The sequence below is a fragment of the Pimephales promelas genome, chromosome 15, assembly GCF_988280905.1.
Source record: "Pimephales promelas chromosome 15, fPimPro1.hap1.1, whole genome shotgun sequence".
Taxonomy (NCBI): domain Eukaryota; kingdom Metazoa; phylum Chordata; class Actinopteri; order Cypriniformes; family Leuciscidae; genus Pimephales; species Pimephales promelas.
In genome coordinates, this window is record NC_142783.1 from 28794273 (window position 1) to 28816968 (window position 22696).

A 22696-nucleotide genomic window follows, 5' to 3' on the forward strand; every position below is an offset into this window, starting at 1 on the left:
GTCTGACAGTTATAACTTATTATTATAAAAAGAATTGTCTAAATTATGTTGCATATTCCTCCACAGTTCTTGTTATGATTTCACTAGTTGACAACATAGTACTATTTTTAGAAATCATAGGGCATTATATTGCGCAGGTGCACGTGATGCAACGCTGTCAGAGACGATAGACTCGTGTGTCAGACTCATTTCAGTGCAAAATAATTAGGTCAAAAACGATTGAATATAATGCAAACCTACTAGTTTTTTATGTTTATTTATAATTCATTTAGGCGGACAAATTACGGCGCACAATGCACAGCTAATTAATTTAACATTTTTTTTTCTAACGTCATTTTTAGTCGAAAATTTCAGGACTTCAGTCGACCAAGATTTTCTTTGGTTGAGTACAGCCCTACTGCAAACATATTATGGTATTCTTATGCTTTAGTACTACAGTAAAACAAAAATACATACAGCACCTTTAAGTATTTTGTTAAGTATGAACATAGAGGAGAAACACCATTTAAAGAAAAACGAAAGAAAGTTTGCCAAGTCGACAGAATTTAAAGTCAATTCATGGTACCATTTTAAATTCAAGTAGATAAGAGCTGTACAGTAAAAAAAAGAAGCTGCCAACAAGTTACCAAGATGGTAAACCCTGCCTTGAAATAAATTTCATATGGAACAACAGTAAACTGGGGTGAAGGATCATACTCACGTGTTTATGGGTGACGTTTCTCACGTCACCCACGTACATGATGCGTCCCAGGTGCCGAACGTGGCCCACGGTGATGGAGTCCTCGCACACTTCTGAGGCCACGTAACGCTCCACCTGGATACCCAGCTCCTTCAAAACCAGTAGCCCTAAAATAATCCCAAACCCAACAACAATCAAAAACAAAAATATTTTTTGTGCTTATTGTTGAACACTGTAATTGTAGTATGTCAGAGTATTAGTCACATGGCATTTACGGCTCAAGTGATTGGCTCAAAACAACCCAGGTGCAGAATTGAGCACCCATGAACAAAGAGTATGGGGGAGGGGGGGAGGGGGGTGTATTTGGAAATGCTACTGGATCATTTCCTTCAGGTATGACAAATGTCTTTGCTACATATACACCTAAGATGCCCAAATCTCCTTTAAAAGTTGACAGCTTGTTAGGTTTAAAGGTGCACTCAAACCTTTTGCTGGCTAAAATTGTCCAGCTTTCTGTTGGCAACTTGAACCTGATGCGAAATCTGCATAGGGAAATATTTCGCACTCACAGTAAATTCCAGACTCAGTACATTCCTTTTGAAATTGATAGGATTTTGCTGAAATCCTGAAAATTCACAGAACAATGGTATATGTGAACACATCTTAAAATGATATTATAGTGGAAGAAAAATCGTTCTTTTGCCCGCCAAATAAGCATTCACCACATAATAATCAGGCTTTAAAGGGATACTCCACTTTTTTGGAAATAGGCTTATTTTACCAGAGTTAAACAGTTGAGTTTTACTGTTTTCGAATCCATTCAGCCGATTTTCTGATATTTAGAAGATTATCAGTAACGAGACAGTTTCTGGTCTCATTGACTTCCATAGTAGGAAAAAAAATATACTATGGAAGTCAATGAGATCAGAAATTGTCTGGTTACTGATATTCTTCTAAATATAAAAAAAATCATCGTCTAAATACATTCGAAAACGGCAAAATCCAACTGTTTAACTCAGGGGGGGGGGGGGGGGGGGTGATAAAATGACCCTATTTCCAAAAAAAGTGGAGTATCCCTTTAAGTACGAATAAGGACCTGGAGCTCCTCTGTCCTGCAGAGTTTAGCGCCAATCCTATTCAAAATACAAGCTAATCAATGTTTTCCGGATTATTAGGGCTACCGGCAGGTGAGTTTTTTCAGGGTTGGAGCTAAGCAAGACCTATCCCTGATCTAGGGTCAAATCTCTGCCGTTAATCCTCATAATAAAAATCACACATTCGAACATAAGCAGTACAGCAGTATCGATGTGCGGCCAGTATAACAGTTTAGCAAAGTGCACTTTAAAAGCCAGGATGAGTGTAACGTGATCAGCACTATTTTCTGCTGAGAGGATGAAAGGAAGGGCGGACATTCTTCACTAACCTGTTGCGATCCCATCAAAAAGTGACAGGACACGAATCGGTTTTCTGTTCTCTGCCAAAACCGAAGGGTAGAGCTTTGGTGGTTCCTGAAAGACAAGAAAGAAGATGAAATGAAGGAGGGGGGGGGTGAATGAGAGACAGACAAGAAGGACAGAGAGATAAGACCTTTAAATCACACTGCTCTGGTAAAGAAAGAGCGCCTGTCTGTACATACTGTCTGTATCCAACAAAGAGGCCTTTACATTAAACCAGTCCAGTAACAAGGGGTTATTGTTGAGCACCTGTACACTAACCGCAGTATCGCCGGCCAGTTTCATTTAGCATTTTCTTGTGATTAAGTGTGGCTGCTTATCTTTGGTCTTTGTTAAACGTTGTAGTATTCAATAACGCTAACAATAGCAACCGCTCGCTAACCTGTGCTGTAACCGATTTAAAGAGTGGGGTGTGTAAGCTAAAACTCTATGATGTTAAGATGTGTACTCAATGCACAATGCACTGTGACTGTAACACTCTCTGGCTGCTTTTCCAGCACACTGGCCGTTATCTAAGCTGCTCTTTCACATGGTCTGGAAAGCAAATGGTTTAGGAGTTGTATAATTACATCATAAAACTCTCAAACCATTCACGTTTATACTAAATCACACCGGTTTTGATTCAAATTGTCACAGCTGCTCAAACAACGCTAAAATTGAAAAAGTCTATTATTTATGGCTTTAATGTAAATAAGAAAAAAAATGTATTAGGGTTGGGAATCTTTAGTCATATAGCATGCATTCACAGTGTGATGCCAAAAAGGTTTTCCATTAACCCTTGGTTACTGTTCAAGATTCACATTTCCATGATTTTCCATGGATAGGCTTTTTCAAAAATCATTTTATAGAGACTACACAGAAAAAGAGTAATTTCTAGAGCTGAACATACTTTAACTAGAATAATCTCTATTGACTACAGAAATGTCCATGACATTTCTAGGCCTGGGAATCATATTCAAAATGTAAAAAGAGTTTACTCTCGCAGTCTTCAGCCGACAAATGTCACTTACAAAGTCCTGGTCATGATTGTTGGCAAAGAAGTGCTGCAGTCTGCAAGTCCAATCTGCCCGGCGCTCCAACAGCCCATACTGAGCCTTCGGCCCACACATATAGCAATTCCACGGGTCTTCTTTAATAGCTGTCTGCGCCGCGCCGGGCCCCACCAACAGATCCACACATTCAACACAGAAACACCTGCAACAGACCGAAAAAACAATGGAGACACCAATGGGATTGATGCAGGATTGAAGAACAAAATGTAAATATTACCTCATCTCACCTGCAACAGTTATTGTTTCCGCACATGAGCACTTCCCTCCCTCCACAGCAGATAGTGCAATACGACTGGTAGCCATCGTCATCGTATTGATACGCACATTCTAGGAAGCAGTTCTATGAAAGGACAAACAGATTAAATATTAGTTAGTTTGTATAGAAGAATACATGGTTGACTAAAAACATGGAATAACAGAACTGTTTAAGAACAGAGGAGAAAGTTTTGTGGTTTTATTTGTTTAAAACAGAAACCTATACGATATACTTGTGAGATAATCTCAATTAATTTCATATATTACAATACAATTCTGGCTAATATTAAAATGATGTTTTAAATGGTTGATATTCAAAATCTACACTATTTTCTAAATACATAAGAACACAACATTATAATGTACAGTATAAAATATGAAACTACTAATTTAGATTTCTGTTAAAGTGTAAGATAGTACTACTTAATGACTAAATTTAATCTAAAAAAGTAGCCTGGCTAATGTCAGACCAAAGTCTCATTAAGATTAGATTGAGATTGAGGCTACCCAGTAAAAACTTGTTTTTAATTATTCAGTTTGGGTGAAAGTTGTGTATTATAATAAAACAAACTAAAGTAAACTAGCCAATAAACCCGAGTGTGTGGTTTATTTGTGTTTTGTTTTTTATCCACGGAGTTTTCAGTCTTGTAAACATCGAAAGTAATCGAAAACTAATATATTGGAGCCATTTTCTGGGTTGTTTTTGCAAATGTTGTATACCTCCCCATAACAATCTTTCAAGACTATCAATGTTATAAATGACCAACTTCTAAAAACAAATGTATAGTTGTCCTTGTAAAAAATTGCTCACATATGTAGCTAATAAAATTGCACACTTTAACTTTAAGATTTTCCTACTCTACTAACTTTAGTATAACTCTCTACAGCTAACATCTTTTACTCCACTAACAAACAAACTGCATTATCTAATAACTGCACTGACTACTAAATAACTGACTGTATTTGCTGTATGTGTGATACCTAGTTTGTTGACTCATTTTGTCTTAGTTTTGATTTTAATCTACCCTACTGGCACAATGATTTGCCTTTATATCCCTGCAAATGATCGAATACAGCACCCAGTGTGTAACATTTGTTAGAAGTCACTGACAAAAAAAGCATCTGCCAATAATGTAAATGGACATGACAAAATTACAAGTGGGCAAAATTACAAGTGGGCAAACAAAGCAGTGCTTTAGGAAGTAGGAAGCAGGAATTTCCTGGCTTTTACCTTACAGCTTTGGCACATTCCGCCAATAAAGAGCGGGTGCTCCAGGGAGACATTAAGGCTGCCACAGGACATGCAGATGTCTGGAAGTGTTCAAAGAGAGAGAGAGATTTTACCAGAGACTAACATTGACAGTCAACAATGAAACACTTCTCAATGTGTATGAGTAATACATACCTTCAATGTTTTTACATTTTTGACGAACTTCAAATACAAGCCTCTCTGAAAAACAACAGACAATAAAAAAGACATTTAAATATTGGAAAATCTTCCAGTGTTTCAGACATTTGGCTCATTTCAACCTGACTTCTTGTTTAACGGAAATTCTAGTGGTTTACATTTACATCACTTTGACAATTATGTAATATTCAAAACAATGTTTTACAAGGATGCCATTAATTTTATGAACTGAAATAATGTTCCTAATTGTAGTGGTACTACATATTAAATATGTCAGAAATAACTGATGACAGACAGATGAATTATTGAAAATCAGTTAAACTGAATAAAAAATTATGCAAGGTTTGGAGTCATTTTTTTCAGTTGCACATTAATGTTAATTTTTTAAAATTCAGGGAGGGAGAACCAAAGTGGACAGCGAGACGTCTCTCGAGACACAATCAGATCCACTTGTAGCTGGCCTAACACCCTCCATTCCCAGGGCCTCAGCCACAGTCTCGACAGGATGTCTGCTCCTACATTCTGGGCCCCAGAGATGTAAGCTGCTCTGAGTGACAGGAGGATTTGGTGCGCCAGTTTGCAAAGTGGATGCGAGCCCAAACCACCCTGGTGATTTATATAGGCGAATACTGATGTGTTGTCTGTACTCCTAATCATCCCCATATACTGATTGGCTTCATCACTGTTTCCTCTCCACCAGTAATCTGGTGTGTGGTAGGCGTTCTGGCGCAATATGGCTGCCGTCGCATCATCCAGGTGGATGCTGCACATTGGTGGTGGTTAAGGAGATCCCAACCCCTCTATGTGAAGCGCTTTGAGTGTCCAGAAAGGCACTATATAAATGTAAACCAGTCCATAGATCTGATCTGTGACACGAACATTTCGGCAGAGACCGCTGTGCCCTGCAGCACATCAGGTGGCAGGGTTGGCAGAACAGTCCCCTGAGGGCACCGAAGGGAGACAAGCAACATATAATGAGGTGTTGACTGCTCCGCTTCGGGTGGGCTGCCCTTATTGGCCTGAGCCCTCGGGCGTCAAGACCTTTTCCCAGCAGCCTTCTTAGAGATAATGAGGGTCCTCAGATCCGTCTTACCCTTCGAAGACTGCGGGTGAGAGCGCCCTCCCTGTCCCCAGCCTTTCTGCGGGGGGAGCACGGGAGGCAAACACTCTGCTTCTGGGTGACATGAGAGCAACGCGGTAGGAGCTTCTGGAAAGTGGCCGCCTGCTTTGCTGCCTCCTGGAACCTCTCGACGACTAAATTTACAGCGTTGCCGAAGATTACGGGCGCATCCATAGATTGCCACAGAGCGGCCGATGGATTTAGCCGTCTCCTCGGTGGCCCTGAAAGATAAATCTGTGGCTCGACATAGTTTGCAAACTATGTCAGGGCCAATTCTCCCACCCTCATCCATGTCTCCTAACAGTTCAGCTTGGTAGGCCTGCAGCAGCGACACTGTGTGATGGCATGCTGCAGCCTGACCAGTGGCTGAAAAAGTTTTACCCACTAGTGATGATGTGGTTCTGACTGGCTAAGTGGGTAATTCCTGACCGCTTCGGGGAAGAGATAGCTCACAAGCGTCTCTTCTACTTTTTGGCATCTCCCCATAACCGTGCTCCTTATAGTTAGATAAAGAGGAATAATTGGATGTTTGTGTACTATACACTCTTTATGAAACCAGTTTCTCCCACGGTCTCAACACCTTGTGGAAAAAACGGAAGGACCGGGCATTGAGGTTGTGACCGTGATGGTCGGAAGCGTTCGTCCAGTTTATTATTGAAACAAACGTCCTGTTTATCTGCTGGCCAGTCAATACTTTCAGTCAAGTCTTTCAACCGCTCTTGTCACAGCCTCAACCAGCTCTTCAAATGCATGAGACTGAGGTAGTGAATCCTCAGAATCTCTTGCATCGACACTGACAGCATCCAGTTCCTCAGAACTAGATAGTTGCCGTGTCTGTGCCTCAATCAGGGCGGAAGGAATTGCAGCACGTGCTTCCAAACCTTGAGAGAAGGCACTGGATCTATCAGGTGAAGGCAGAGATAAGCCTGGGCACATCTCTTACCCCGCAGATAGATCAATTTGCAAACCCCATGTCTGTGATCGCCAGATTGGGCCCAAAAGCTGGAAACCCGACTATTTTTTAATACGTGGGTCGTTATAACTGACGTTCTCAACTACTTTCTATATTACTTTCTCCCGCCCGCAAATAAACAAAGAAGCAAGAGTGCTGTGAATGAATGAATGAATGAAAGGATTTGTTTTCAACTGTTTAAAATGTTTGGGTCAGTAATTGTTATTATTATTATTTGAAAGTAATACTTTTATTTTAAACGTTACACACTTTTGGACAGTACTGTATATTTTATTATATTTTATATTAATTATATAGTTTGCTATTACATTTAATGCACAATATAAGACTTTATTTTACTTTATTTAAAGGGGACGTAGTTACACGTTACTACATGTACTACTTACTATAAATTATGCATGATTACAAGTAACTAAACCTAAACCAAACCCTAAACATAACTCTATAATAAGTACATGTAGTTAATTAATATTACTCAGTACTTATTTTAATAAGTACAATGTAACCATGTCGCCTTTTACATGAACAACTGAATTGTTCTAAGTGGAGTGAAACTCTTGGCTTTATGTAACCCACAAAGGAGATGGTGCAAGTCTGCTCCAGTTTACCTCTATTTGGTTGGTTAATAAAGCTCCATGCTGATTTAACAGCTCCTCTCTTTATTACTACCGCTAGGTTTTCCTGCCTTAAAACATGGGCATACATTTTCTTAATATAACAATAACAAAAGGATAATATGCAGGTAAAAGTGTTATCCACAAAAGCTATGTTTGAACATGTGCCATAATTCAATACAAAACATGTCTCTTTAAACTTGTAAGATTAGCTCAGACCCCTGTCATAGTTCCAGACACACCCTCCAGTGTTTACTCTGCCGACAGAGCAGATGAGAGCGCTAATCCTGATTTAGCTTGTGTGGGTGTGTGTTTACGAGTGAGGAACTCTTTGAACTCGCTGACCTCACTGAGTGAGAGCTCACCTCGAGTTCGCTCGTCGATGATGTCTTTGACCTTGGGTTTCTCTGTGGCTGTGCTTTTGCGGGGCTTTTTTGCTGGTGGGGGCGTATAGGCCGCCGCCTCTGGCTCCACCCACATCTCTGGGTACACTTCCTTGTAGGGGTTACGCTCCTCTGAAAAAGTCACAATGGTACGTATAGATATTCGTTAATGGATTATGTGGTGTGTCTATGTAAATATCCAGAGGTCAGGATTGTTTAGATTTCACCAGTATTTTCTTACAAGCTAAATTCCGGGAGGACTGGCATGTGTACAGGCTTAAGGGATAAAAAAGTGCACTCAAAAGTCAAAATTCCTAAAAATCACTGAACCGAGGAACTGAGACTATCTGAAATCTCACCAGATTACATATTTCTGGTTAAAAACTATGTTAAATAAAACAAACAAAAAACATTGAAGAAAAGATTAACTTTTATAGCATGGAGAAACTCATAGTGAACACCAAAAAAGGATCATCAACCTTTTCGTTCACTAAAAATTCCAAGCTTTCTGAAGCCATAATGAGCTTTGAGGGAGGAACGTGCAGAAATTTAAGTCATTAATCACTAATAATCTTCACTTCAAGTGAGCTGTCGATTATTGAGTGATTGAGTTGGGAACAAATCAGTTCAGTTTGTGAATCCCATCCACTGGTTCAATGAGAAGAACAGGCTCAAATGAACGATTCATTCACTGATCCAGGTCTCATGTTCAAATGTATCAGGTTCTTGAGTTAAAAGTTCACTGGAGGGGAAGTTATAATGGCTTAAATTTTATTTGAATTACCACAAAAAGCTATATTTGGAATTCAGAAGATGGGACCACTTTCATGGTGCTTTTCGTTGGGAGCGGGTGCATTTTTGGAGATTAACAAATTTTATCAGTAAGATTTGTCATTGTAATAGAAATGCATGAAAATTATATAAGTTTGTGTACGACTAAAAAATAAACAAAACTCTTTTTGTGTCCCACTGAACAAATAGCAGCACATGAGGGTGAGTAAATGACAGAAACTTCATTTCTGGGCAAAACAATCCTTTTGAAAAAGTTTGACATTTTCCTTTGCAAATCAAGCTGATATATGTATATCAAAAAGAAATCGCAGCAGTCTTACCTTCAGGTGGCTCTAAACCTTTAGGTCCTGTGGGTTGAAATCCCGTCATGGCCCATTCAATCATCTGTTTGTTTTGCATGTCTACTGACTTAGAAGTGTCAGTATCGTCACTCTCCGGGCATGCGAGGAAGGTTTTGCCTGCTCTAGTGCTGGCTGCCTGCAAGGAAGTGCATATAGATTTATGCTAATCTGAGATATTAATAGGGAATTTAATATACAAGAGAACAATAAACTAGAGACAAAGAGCTTTGTTTAATAGTTAAACGTACCACAAATGAATTCCTACCTGTAGCACCTCAAAGATGGCTTTCTTATACATTGGTTGTTTATTGTAGGTTGGCTGGTGAAAGGCGTTGGTGAAGGAACTCAAAGGCAACAGTTTCTCAACACAGACCTACCAGAAAATATGGAAACAAAACAATACAACCTTTCTCAACAGCAATGGTAGCATAATGTTGAGTACCAGAGAAAGAAAATGTATTCGCATGAACTTGAATTGTTTCCTGAACTTTAAACTTGTTTTACACCTTCTGCCACAAACTTACCACAGAAAACTTGCTGTCACCAAACCACATGACCCATCTGGTGCCTTCAGCCGCCCGGCTACGTCCAGTCATCAACCAGGATACAATCCGTCCAGGCCACCAGGAGAAACCTCGTAACTTTCCCCACACAAGCTCACCAATGCCGAAACCTCGGCCATCCTGCAACATGATACAACCACAAAAAGGATCAATTTGTTATTTCAATCACTTGACATAAATACAATTAAATGTGTACTGTTCATCACCTTACCTTTGTCAAACCATCCCCAGAAACCACCCCCCTCTTATTTATTTTGTACTGTCTTGACTTTCAGTCTGTAAAATAACTCTTTGGTGATTGCTATAAATGGGCAACCTTGAATCATGAGACTTTAACCACAGTTGTTGTGCTAAAATGCTGGTGTAACCATCCTCACAAGGTGCTTTTAAGTCTAAAGGTCACATTTACCGTTGTTCTGCAAATGTTTGTGGGTGGTAAGAGTGAAAGTTATCTGCAGATTTTGCAAAGGGTTCACACTGTGCTTCATCTCTAAACTACTGACAATAGACAAATGACCTTTTTTGCCCACAAATTTTGTAGAAACTTCTCTACTGTGACCACACTTTAAAGCAAAGTGCTGGACTACTATAGTTTCAAATTGTCCCCAATCTACATATGAAACAAACCCTTCAGCAAAAGACAGACCCAAATGTTCAAACATGGCTTTCAAATCTGGTTAGCCAGATAAGTTCCAGGAATCAGCAAGCAGGTGTCACTGTCAAAAGTTACATTTCTGCTTTGATAATGACTTGAAGCTTTCTTTGAACAACAGTAAATATCGTGTTCATCCTGGAACTTATCCGGCTGACCAAATAAGCCACAATTGGAGAACGAACTACACAAAGCATAGAATATCTACAGCATACTATTTCAAAATGATTACGATGAGGATAATGAGGAAGCTACTCGTACCTCGTACTCGGACTCTGTGTCAGCGGACTTGGATAAGGTCTTGTCTCCATCCCCTATAGAAACGGGCTCTGGGGTGGTGGCAACAGTTGGAGAGGCTGGATCTGTAGGCTGCTGCTGCTGCTGTTGGAATGGTGGAGGTTGCTTCTGAGGAGAAGGCTGGGGTTTGATGTTGGTCTGAGGTTGAGCTTGAGGCTGTATCGGTTGCTGCTGCATTGGCGGCATTGGTGGACCAAAATGCAGTGGGACGGTGATTATGGAGCTGTCTTTTTGGGGCTCCGTCTCTACCTCGCCATGGTCCTCCATTGAGTTCATCGCAGACACCAGTTTCGCCTTCTTCTCTGCCTGCAACGTAGGGAACAGCGGGACAGGAAGAGGAGGAGGTAAAGCACACAGAACAGCAGTGGCTTTCCTGAGAATAGCACAGTTCAGCGCTTGAGTAATGATGACTGCTCAGTTTGTTTATAGTTCTTTAATCCCACGTGCCAACACAAATATCCCCATCCTCTTGATAAAGCACAAGTGCCGCCCCTTTGAGTGTGATAAGTGGCAGAAACCTGTGAAAACAGTCCCCTTTTCATTGCAGTGAATGCTGTTTGCGATCACTTCGTAACAATGAGTGCTCACCCCGCGGCTGTGATTGATGCGCGCTGGAGAGTTCAGCGAGTTTGTCCAACCTGACTATAAGCTATTAGGTCAAAAACAGAGGACACGAGCCAAGCCATGACTTAAGCAGCTCACAGCAAATCCCCAACAGCTGCACCTCTCTCGTCCTCTCGTTCTCTCTCACTCGCACGTGAATCTCTTTCACAGCTGTACTTTCTCTGCTGCTGGGGTCCGACTCCATCTCCAATTACACTCAAGCACACGTGAACCTGGCAGAGTCGCCCATGTGTGTGTGTCTGTGTGCAGAGAAAACGGTTGGATCCGTCCCCAGAAAGCTCTCCCTATGTCTCTCTTTAGCTCACTCCCTCCATTATGGTGGCTATACATTCATATAAGCCCGCAAAAGGGGGGAGAGGCTCTGGAGCCAAGAGCTCGTGAGTGTGTATGAATAGACAGTATGATGGTGTGGAGTAGAAACATGTGGCCACAAATCAAGAAGCCCCACAGTTTATAAATATCTGTATCGTTTCACTGGCTGCTTCGATGAGCTGGGCCATATGTGCCAGGCTGTTTGTCTTTGACAGCGGTTGATGGTGGAAAGAGTATTTAAGTGTATGCAAGCCGTTTTGTGCAAATGAGCATGTATTTATCTCTGCAGGACTGGGCGGTACAATGGCACTGTATATACCAGTGGTTCTCAACCGAGCCTAAGTAAACCTCCAAGGGAGCTGCAAGATGTCTTAAAATAGTCCTTTTTTAAAATGTGTATTGCACTGTTCATAATACAAACAAGTTGAGCCGCAATATTTATAGTTTCTGGTCCAATGAATACAAGCTGTTTTGTCGGTATTTTAAAAAAAGAAAATTGCTGTCCACTGCACCCAGTCTTCAATGTCCTTAAAACAACAATTGAGAATGTGGTATAGACTAGAGGAAATATAAAGCTGTGACAACAGCATAACAATGAGAAAGCTAATTCCTGATGTCCTCTAGGAAGCCTGTACAAGGAAAACTACAGAGGACCTAACACAGAGCCTTGGGGGACCCCATACTGTATTGAACAAGATACTTGTTAGATTTGACAGTTTCTCATTTACACAAACAAAACGGTAGCAGTCAGAGTGGTAGCAATATGGAAAATGGATTATATAAAAGATGTAAAGAATGTCTGCTGTAACAAATGGATCCAAAAAACAATGTTTTGAAGTTTAAATCATTGATCACTATCAATTAGTTGGTAAATATCAATTAGTTGGCCTTTTCATTGCTACAGATTTTCAAGAAGATATATCACAGGCTGTGCAGAGGCGCCTAATAATATTGACTTTGACAATGGGGGACCTCAGAGGCACAAAAGTTGACACCCACTGTTACATACCATGCAATTATAACAGTGTTTAAATGCTGCTACACCGTTTATACCATTTTAGGTATATTTAAGGGGCTATCAGAGGGCAAGACTGTTACACTACTTTCATTCCCTTGTTTTTTTAATGAATATAATATTTTTTGCGTCAAACACTACTTTATCGTGATGTCTACTGTTACCGTAATAAACAACTACCTATAATATGTATATAAGATTATCTGCCATAAACCAGTAGCATGATTTAACATTGATGTAATCTTAGTCCAATCATTTGAAACCAAGCATATAAATGGGATTAAATCAGAATAAAATTTAAATCTGAAACTCTTATCTAAGTAAAAAAATCCTGACTGATTTCATCTCACATGCTCAGTTCACTCTAAATGTACACAATTTACATTTCCACACAACGAGCTGCACTCACCCTATGTGAATGGAGAATGATAAAAACACCTATATAAAACTGACACATAAATTCTTACTATCTACGCCTTACTTTGTCAAAGCCATCACAGATACCGCAAGACTTTCGAAACTGCTCACAAATAATGACAGAGGCGGCCAATACTGCAGGCAACTATTGTGTATCAAATTGTACAGTGAGTGGGAGAGAAGAATGTCAACACTGGGGGATGGAAAGGGTTATTTATATATATATATATATATATATATATATATATATTATGAAAATATCAATAGAAAACTGACTCCCCAAAAACTGGGGGAGGAGAGGAAAACACTGCGGCTATAAGTGGAGATTTGCTTCTGGACGTGCTTTTTTTCCCCCCAGCTGTAAATGCCCCTCTTCAGGGGCCTCACTGTAGCAAGTCTGGCTCTTGAAATTGAGGAAGGGGGAGATGAGAAGGAAGGAAAGGGGGAGGGTTCCAGGAGTACAGTACTTTACAGTCTTTGTCGGCCACAAACACACAGCCCAGCTCAGGAATAACAACATAAGCAGTATGTCATTCACAAGTGAGGGCAAGGTTGTTGTGCACAAGTAGAGAATAAAGTATTACAAGATACTGCGAAGAAAAAAACACAACAAACAGCAACTATTAAAAGAAGTTGTACTATTGGAATACTGAATTACTGAGTAAATACCTTTATTAAAAATAAAGATTATTAACAATTCCAAAAATAGAAAGTGTCCTATTTGACAGACTAGTTTGCTGTATGGCTATCCAATAGATAGAGGAACAAATAGGATATTGTACATTAAAACAAGTTTAAAAACAGATATTGAGATGCATATAGAGAAATTGTTTTTGAAACTAGTACTAGTCTTACATTTTGTTAACCATCTCTCATATCCTCCAGCCACTGTAATAAGATTTAAAACTCTGACTTTTAGTTTTCTACATCAGCACCAAGAAAACTTACTATTGAGTCACTATGGGAACAAAAAATAATGCTATCTTTAAAACTTTAAATTAAGCAAAAGAACACAACAGAGAATAATCCAGGAAGTGATAAACAAAACTTTTCAGCTTCAACTCTATTCATTGAGTAGTACTAAATGGTGAGAAGGGTAACGTTGTGATAAAGTGTTTTAAGCTCTATGTTGAAACTGGCGTTAGGAGCACTACCTGTATCTGAAAGGAAACACCCATAGCCTTAAGCTTCTCTCCACATTACAATGATCAACCCAGCGTCTTTTCTAACCAAGCTCCTCTGGCAAATTCCGCTTTTCCAATCTTATTGTAATTATTTATATAACATGACATTTCAAGTACAAACCAATTCCACAACCAACTAATGCAGATAAGAACTTTGTGCATGTCGGGCCATTAAGATGTTTTGCTGTTCATATAGCCATGAAAAGACAGCATTACTTAAACAATATTGTTTTATGGCACACAGGGCTCACTATAAGGACTACCTGAGGCCAGTGTGAGAGAGTTTCGGCTCAGCTGCATTCTCACCATGGCCCTTGTTACACATGGTATTAAAATGCGTTTTGGTCGATCGGATCACAAGTGGACGACGCTAAATACAGGTGTAAATGGGGTCTAAAATGTTTTGAGCTTGTACACATTTGACCACTTCCAGAGGTAGTCGAAAACCCATTTGACCTGATTGCTTTCGTAGTGTAAATGCTCACGTGGTTGAATGTGTTCGAACAGCTGCAAAAGACCACCTACTCTCCACCTAAAGTGTAAAAATTATGGGAAGTGCGCTAGCCGGACAGGATTTAATTTGTCACCTGAAGCCCCAAGTTTAGTTTGAAGACGAAAAATGTACCAAGCACAACGTTCTCTCACCATTCCTAATTTCATGCCCTCACAGAGTTCAGCGTGGCCTGGCAGCTATCGGAACGCAAATGAAAGTCTTTGGACGCGTTCATATCTAAATTGCGCAAGCTTATTTTGTCCATTAGGTTGAAAGATCTGAAAAAAATATATATTTACTTGCCCATAGACCCTCCCCTTGAAAAAATCAGGACAGAACTGGTTGAAAGTGGACAAAAGTGACGGATTAAAACACAAGGTGTAAACAGGTATGTGTCTCCCTTGTCTACCTACCGATCGACCAAAACGCATCTTAATACCAGGTACCGGGTGAAAACAGAGCCTATGTCACATGTTTGTTGATCTTATACAGGTCTTACAAATTTAAAAGTTTGGTTTTCTGTGGTAAAATTAATATTGTCGTTATTGATATAAATATGTCAACAGGCTAATCTTATCAAGCTGGCTAACAAAGATGAGTTGTTGTTTTTTTTAGCATGAATGTGGTAAATCCAACATTGCAATAATGATAGTTTTGGGAGCATTAGTTTTGGTTAAAAGTTATAAACAATAGTGTATTGTCACATCACATGCAGTGTAAAAAGTTATAAAATATTATAATAATTTTATTATTTAAAAAACAACTATAAAAATATTTTATAAAACATTTTAAGAAGTGTAAAAAGCCAAGCTTTTCAAACACAACTGATGGGGAATCAATCTGAGGAACAAAACATTTTCGAACTATTAAATGATGTTTCTCTTAAACTTTGAACAATATGAGGAATTAATTCCCTTCAAATACTGGCGGCACACTGAAATTCCAACAGGCAGGGGATGAATGGCTATCGCCACTGTGTGACAATCGCATTTACGTATTTGGATGTGACTTTGTGAGCTATTGAACAAAAGCTGTTCACTTTTTAGCCTCTCAAGTCCAGAGAATAGAGGATGCATTTAGGTTGCGATTGTGCTGGGTCCATTAAAGAATCCGGTAATTAGCAGTGCAGCAGAGGTCAGGCATGCTAAAAGAGTTTCAATGCACTTCCAAGTTTCTCTAAATGATTTTAGTCTGAAATCAGTCATTTCCTTAAGATTGCAAGTGTAAAAGTCTGCCTGTTTCAGTCTGTGCAGCCTTGAGTACGAGCGAGAGCTGGCAGCGCACTAATCACACGCGGTTCGTGGGTTCACTCGGTTCATTCATATTTGCATATCCTTAAAAAGACACACACCGCATTTCCGTTTCAACACAAGCTGCCGCCAGTTTTACGTGTTTACGGTGCCGACCCAAATCTGACAGATGGGAAAAAAAGCATTTGATCTTTGTTTTCAAGCTCAAAAGCAAAACTTCCCTTTTAAATAACTCTTAAAGCATCATTTTGAGCTAAAACACATTACGTCTCTTGTGCAACCCGACTATAAATAACCACAAAAAAACACTGTCAGATCACAGCACTATTAAAAACCAAGTATATGTGCACAAAGCCAAAGATATGCCCTATGCACAACATCCTGCAAGAGGCAGTAAAACAGGAAATACATTCAGCTATCTGCAATCCCACTGTGATAACATACAGGCTACAAAAATAACCTTTCAAGCAAACTATGACTAACTTGTCTTGTACTTGCAATGTTTTTAGCCCGGTCCGACACTCTGGGTTTAAAGAGATGGGTTTCCTTTAAGCTAGCCGGGGCAGATGGTCCGTAACAAGTCTCCTGGAAATACCTGAAGTCAGCATATTCCTCCTCCAGCAAGTCTAACAGACATGCACACTGTCCCCTGCGCTATCAACAACAAACAAGCCAGCCGACCTACCCATACACGCCTGCACTCGGCACTTTAAATCCAACGTGTGAGTCACTTTTTTTCTTGCCCCACTCTTGGCTCAGTGGAGACCGCTTCAAAAAAAACAAAAAAAAGAAGAAAAAAAACCCCCAGAAAGCATGAACATTGCTTTGTCTGGGAATTCAGGGTCAGGTGGTTCCCAACAGGAATTCTGGTTGGCTAGAGAGGACTTGCAGAATGTTGGCGGCTGTCCAGGAGGCTGTCTTGCAAGCAGCGCTGGAAATTCGCTGTAAACCTCATCTTCACCCTTATATCCATAGTACGGAGTTCATTTCCACTGCAGAGAGAGTAGTGAGGGGAGAGGGGGAGGAGTAAAGGGAACTGGATGGGGGTGGGAAAGAGGAATCTACTGTAGCGTTGGGTACTTATTAAAAAAAAAAGAGAGAGAGAGAGCGCGACATGATCCCCCTGACTCAAAGAAAGTGAAAGCTGGGTTTTAACCCCCCCCTCTTCTACGCTAACAAAGCTCTGCTGACTGTATGCGGCTCAGGCCTCGTAGGCAGAGGAAGGAAACATGTCAAGGCCCCTTTCAAAAGGGTTTCCTGCCGCATTGTAGTGTCCGATGAAGAGCGCTTCGAGACAACATGACTGCACAGACCTTCGTAGAGCAAACATAGCTATGACATGTTACGATCTGCGCTCGTCCACAATGTGCCTATTCAGAGAAAAAGAATTCCCAGGCTCCTGACGGAGGATTCCAGCTCTCTCCGTGAAGAATGCGAAACGCCCATCTCTCTGGAATTTTACAACGTCCACTCACGAGACAACTGTGTGTCCGGCTAATTTGGTCGTATTTCTGGGATCTCCGACACTTTTATGGCTTGTCCTCAAACACAGTGTGGAGAGGGGCAGAGAAAAGAAGATGGGGGCGGGGGGAGCTCGATGTTGATTGGTTGGCCTCCTTTGGTTACCGAGGAAAAAGAGCGTTATGTAACAGAGCGGTTCTCACAATATAGCACAGTGCCATTAGGAAAACTGTCAACAACCTGCACCTGCAATCGTACTTGAGCTTCGCGATGGCAGTGGGTAATAACGGAAGGCTAAATGACTGATCTTTAACCGTTTTTGTACCCCCACACCCCTCAGTAAAGGCTTGTTCATAGTAAGAACACTAACTATAACAATGGTCCACAGGACAATGGTTCAAGACATTTTTTCCAGTTGATGAACCCTAAAAACCTTTGACAGCCAATCAGAACCCACCTGGCTTTCAAAAGCGTGAGCATTTAAAGCAGGCGATGTTTATAACAAACTGAACTTGTTGGTGTAGATGCTAATATAAAATTTCTAGTTATCCTTCATGGTGTGAATGGAACTTAAGGCTCCAAGACCAAAGGCTTCGGAAAACCTGTTTTGGTCTTACTAGTGGAGCAAAAAATCAATCATTTCACCTTTAAAGGGTTAGTTCACCCAAAAATGAAAATTCTGTCAGTATTTACTCACCCTCATGTTGTTCCAACCCCGTAAGACCTTCGTTCATCTTCGGAAAACGAATTAAGATATTTAAGATATTAAAATCGCTCCTGCATACAGTCCATAGGCTTCTTGAGGGACTGGCTCTTGCCGTCCCCGAAAAGTCATAAAAGACATCGTTAAAATAGTCCAAGTGACTACAGGGGCTCAATCTTAAGTTTATCAAACGACGAGAACACTTTTGTGCGCAAAAAAACAACAAAAATAACGACTTTATTTCAACTATTCGTTTATTTCTCCCTCTGCGCGAGTCAGCTAACTAGTTTAATAGCGTAAGCTTCTGTTATTGTACGTCACACGCATCACACACACATGACCAGCGTCGACCAATAGTGAGCCTACGTGTGACGTAGCTCTACGCAATCACACTACGTTAACGGACTATAGGCTTATGGAGAAGGAAGTGAATAGTTGAAATAAAGTCGTTATTTTTGTTGTTTTTTTGCGCACAAAAGTGTTCTCGTCGTTTGATAAACTTAAGATTGAGCCCCTGTAGTCACTTGGACTATTTTAACGATGTCTTCAATTACTTTTCGAGGACAGCAAGAGCCAGTCCCTCAAGAAGCCTATGGACTGTATGCAGGAGCGATTTTAATATCCTAAATATCTTAATTTGTGTTCCGAAGATGAACGAAGGTCTTACGGGGTTGGAACAACATGAGGGTGAGTAAATACTGACAGAATTTTCATTTTTGGGTGAACTAACCCTTTAAGTCAAGACACATCACAACAATTTCAGCCCTGCACGTGGTTGTAATGTTATACAGATTCACCATGGCACAACACAACTGATGAAATGATCATATAACCTTTGATTTTCTTACTGAAAAGGCACTTTACATATGGAAGGGGGAAATCTTCTCAATTCACCACCAATGTGCTGTGTAGCATCCACCATGATGATGCAACGACAGCCATACTGCGCCAGAACGCCTTCCACACACCAGATTATTGGTGGAGTAATGAAGCCAATCATATATTGGGGTTTGTTTTGGAGGCCATGATGATGGACAGAGGCCAATGGGCAAATATGGTCAGGATGCCAGGGTTACAACACGTTTTTTTTTCGACAGGACATCCTGGGATTTTTAATGACCACTGAGAGTCAGGACCTCAGTTTAAGGTCTCATCCGAAGGACGGTGCTCTTTGACAGTATGGTGTCCCCGGCACTATACTGGGCAGTTAGGACCCACACACAAACCACAGGGTAAGCACCCCCTGCTGGCCCAACAAACAGCTCTTCAAGGATCAACCTATTTTCCCAGGAGGTCTCCCATTCAGGTACTATCCAGGCTCAACCCTGCTTAGATTCAGCGGGGAACCAGTCTTGAGCTACAGGGTGTCTACTTTATAGTCAGTAAAGTATATCAAAAAGTGTTACAATACAACAGTATAGTCTCCTAACCAGGGTCATTCTTAGGGACTATGCAACTGTTGCAACCGCACCATGCCGTCTTAGGGACTATGCATCCGTTGCAACCGCACCATGGCCCAGCCCTTTAAGGGGGCCCCACATCCTCTACACACACTAGGCCCCGCACCATACTAGATATGGCCCCGGTTCTAATCTAGAGCAACAGGTATCCAGTCTTTTTTTTTTTTTTTTCTACACCAAAACACTCAATCAATCAGAACTAGACATACACAAATATAGTTAAGATGATAAATATTTTCATCTTATGGACGATATTACAATTCTATACTATTTTCTATAAATATATTCGAAATACAAAAATGTCAATGAGATGCTAAACTGAAAAAATACAGGAAATAAGCATGCACAATAAAATATTGGATATTTAATACAGACACATTTTTAAAAATGTCTGTTATCAGCCAATAATCAAACTGAAAGTAAACAAAAAACACTTAACATCTGTAAACCAGACTGTTTCAAACTCACTCATTAGGACTGCCATTGCTTATAGGCAGCCTCTGATTGTCATTCATAACAGACAAGTCTGTGGTTGCTCACAAAGAGGAAACCAGTGGATTTTCACTGTGAGAAGCAGCCAGATGTCTCGTGAAATAAATGGTACCTTCATGCGATATCAAATAACTCATCAAATACACTTGGCTTTCGCAAAGTTTATTTGGTACGCTGTCGCCCAGGCAAACGTTCCTGCTATAATAGAAATGCTAAAAAGCTCCCTATCGCTCTTCCTTTGGGACAGTGGCGAGCAATGCTACTCACCTCGAACTTCCACTTTGCCAGCAACTCCTCCCTGGTCCTCTTGCTAATGTAATAAGGGTCACCGGCCTGGAAGGTTACTCTGGGCATGGGTCTTTGACGGAGGCTGACTTCCCAGCCCACACCCCCACGGAGCCTCCTGCGAGCTCCCTGTTTAAAGGGACAAAAGCAACAAAAAAAAAGGAAAAGTAAAAATTAACGACTTTGTCTCTCTCTCTCTCTCTCTCTTAGTGTCCTTATCTGTCTGTGCGATCCTTAATAAGGGTAAGAAGAAGGCGGTCAGTCTGCGAATGATTTTGGAGCGTTTTGCGAATGGGCTGGTGGGGGACTGGCAAACTTGGGAACTCATCGTTGCAGAGTGGGTTCGAGCGGCCCGACAGGTAGACATCCAACCTCCAATCTGGACACGACCAGTGGAGAACAGGGACCCTCGTTTCAAGCAGAGGACCAAGTGTATTTGATAGTTCGCCATTAGCGTACCATTTCTTTCATAATCAAATGGCTGAAAAAAACAGGATCCACGGTAATGTCACCTTCCTAAGATTTTTCTTCTGAGATGTTCAGCGATTAACGGAAGAGGTCAAACTTTCAGACAGAAACACGCAAACGTACAAGCATATATCACAGACAGGCACACAACAGGAAGACAGTTTTACCTCATTCTTTGCAGAGTCCCCACCCTCGTCTTCCTTGTGCTCCACGTCTAGAGGGAAACAGCCACAAGAACAAGCGATTACCTGAAATGTTTCTGACAGTCCAGATTTGTCGCAATGGAAATCTGTCTTCAACAATCTGGAGTATGAGACCTCAATGGTATTTTTGCATCAACAGAAAGTTTCACAAGGATTTTAAGTAGAAGATCAAGCATGAAATAGCCAAAATAAAGTTATTAACTTGAAAAGGGGTTTAAATAAATAGCTGAAAAGCAAAAAGAAGCTGAAAGAAGGACCATTTTAGCTTGAGGGCTTTGTGTAACTGAATAAAAGTCCTATGAGAACTTTAGAAAGTGAGTATTAATGTCAGTCAATCACTATCAAAAAGACATATTGGGTTACTAAATGTGTACTGTGAAAAATGCCACAGGGCGATATGTAATTACAGATAGTATGATAGTTTCTTTTTGTAAGGCACCAGAATATTACCATTTGAAAAATACTACTATATGTAGAGATATATAATGCATATGTGAGCTGTACAATCTCTCTTATGATTGGCTGGACTGTAAGCATCAAATCTGATTGACTGGTTGGTTTAAAATGCATTACTGATTTAAAATCTGTCAGAAACATCTATGATAAAAAAAAAGTGTGAAGAATCAATATGTAAATACAAAAATACACACTATTTGTGTATTACGAATTCTGCTTTGCATGTCAGATTTTTGAATGAAACTTTAGGTTATAACTCTGTGAATCATATTAGTTGATTGATTGTGAAGCTAAGCTATACTGGTTCCAATCTCAACACAACAGCTTTCCATTTCTGTAGCTATAATTTTAAAATCTGCTCCTCACCCTATAAGTCATATCAAAATGTTCCACTTAAAATGTAAAAGTAAGAAAGAAATCCACCAAGAAGTGTCAGTTCAGAGTAAATATTGTATAAAATAAGTGCTCATTCATAAGGAATTATATCGGCCACACTGCTTTAGACATTAGTATCGAAATGAGCCATTGAAAATACCTTATCACCCGACCACTATCAATACACAATATCAATACACCCTTTCATTATTTTCAGTATTAACAAAAAGCTTCATTTTTGTGATGGTCAGCACTTTCACAGACTCCTAACAACAAAAGAAATTGTATTTACAGTATAATCTTACACGCAAACTAAATAATTGCAAACCATCAAGGTCAATCAAAACTTGCAGGATGTGACGTCAACATTGAAATTAGCCAACGACTTTGACTCATTATAATAGCGGTTTTGACATCTCTTTTCTCAATTCTCTCTTTTGCTGCAGGGGAGCCCCCATCCAACCAACACCATAAACTATATTTCTATTTTTAGACTATGTACTAACAGTCGGCTATATAGAAGTTTTCAGTTTTTACATTATCAGTGATGGTGTTTTAATTAGCATATCATGCTTTGGCTGTCTGTCTGAAATATTGCATCATACACAAATTGCCTACACATTTAGATACACAACTTTCGACACTGTTGTGTATGCCTATAGTTTAGTAGAAAAGCAGTGCAATGGACATGGGTTTGACTCTGAAACAATGCATGAATTGGTGAAATGTATACCTTGAATGCAATGCAGGTGGCTTTGTTTGAATCTAAATCAAAACTGCATTAAACCACATAAATGTAAGCTTAAAAAAACAAAACTTTTTGTCTTGTGTCTCATTGTGTCTTTGATGGCAGAGGCAGATGGCTTGTTAAAAATAGCCTAATTCATTTCATTGTGCTCCATTTAGCTGCTTTTG

General features: G+C 40.1%; 1 protein-coding gene across 3 annotated transcripts in view; it reads right to left on the reverse strand.

Moving 5' to 3' along the window:
• The window catches only part of dnmt3ab (DNA methyltransferase 3 alpha b), a 48042-nt gene that overhangs the window by 6413 nt on the left and 18933 nt on the right, over nt 1-22696 (reverse strand). For 2 of the 3 annotated variants that reach the window (XM_089120502.1, XM_039667710.2), the window contains exons 5-17: nt 20915-20961; nt 20262-20408; nt 10548-10889; nt 9596-9754; nt 9337-9444; nt 9051-9207; nt 7921-8070; nt 4846-4890; nt 4672-4751; nt 3413-3525; nt 3144-3327; nt 2103-2187; nt 701-846 (exon numbers count right to left, since the gene is read on the reverse strand). In XM_089120502.1, the coding sequence (XP_088976628.1) occupies nt 701-846; nt 2103-2187; nt 3144-3327; nt 3413-3525; nt 4672-4751; nt 4846-4890; nt 7921-8070; nt 9051-9207; nt 9337-9444; nt 9596-9754; nt 10548-10889; nt 20262-20408; nt 20915-20961 (1763 nt within the window). The remainder of the gene's footprint in view (nt 1-700; nt 847-2102; nt 2188-3143; nt 3328-3412; nt 3526-4671; nt 4752-4845; nt 4891-7920; nt 8071-9050; nt 9208-9336; nt 9445-9595; nt 9755-10547; nt 10890-20261; nt 20409-20914; nt 20962-22696) is intronic. The other variant, XM_039667718.2, reaches the window with a different exon arrangement.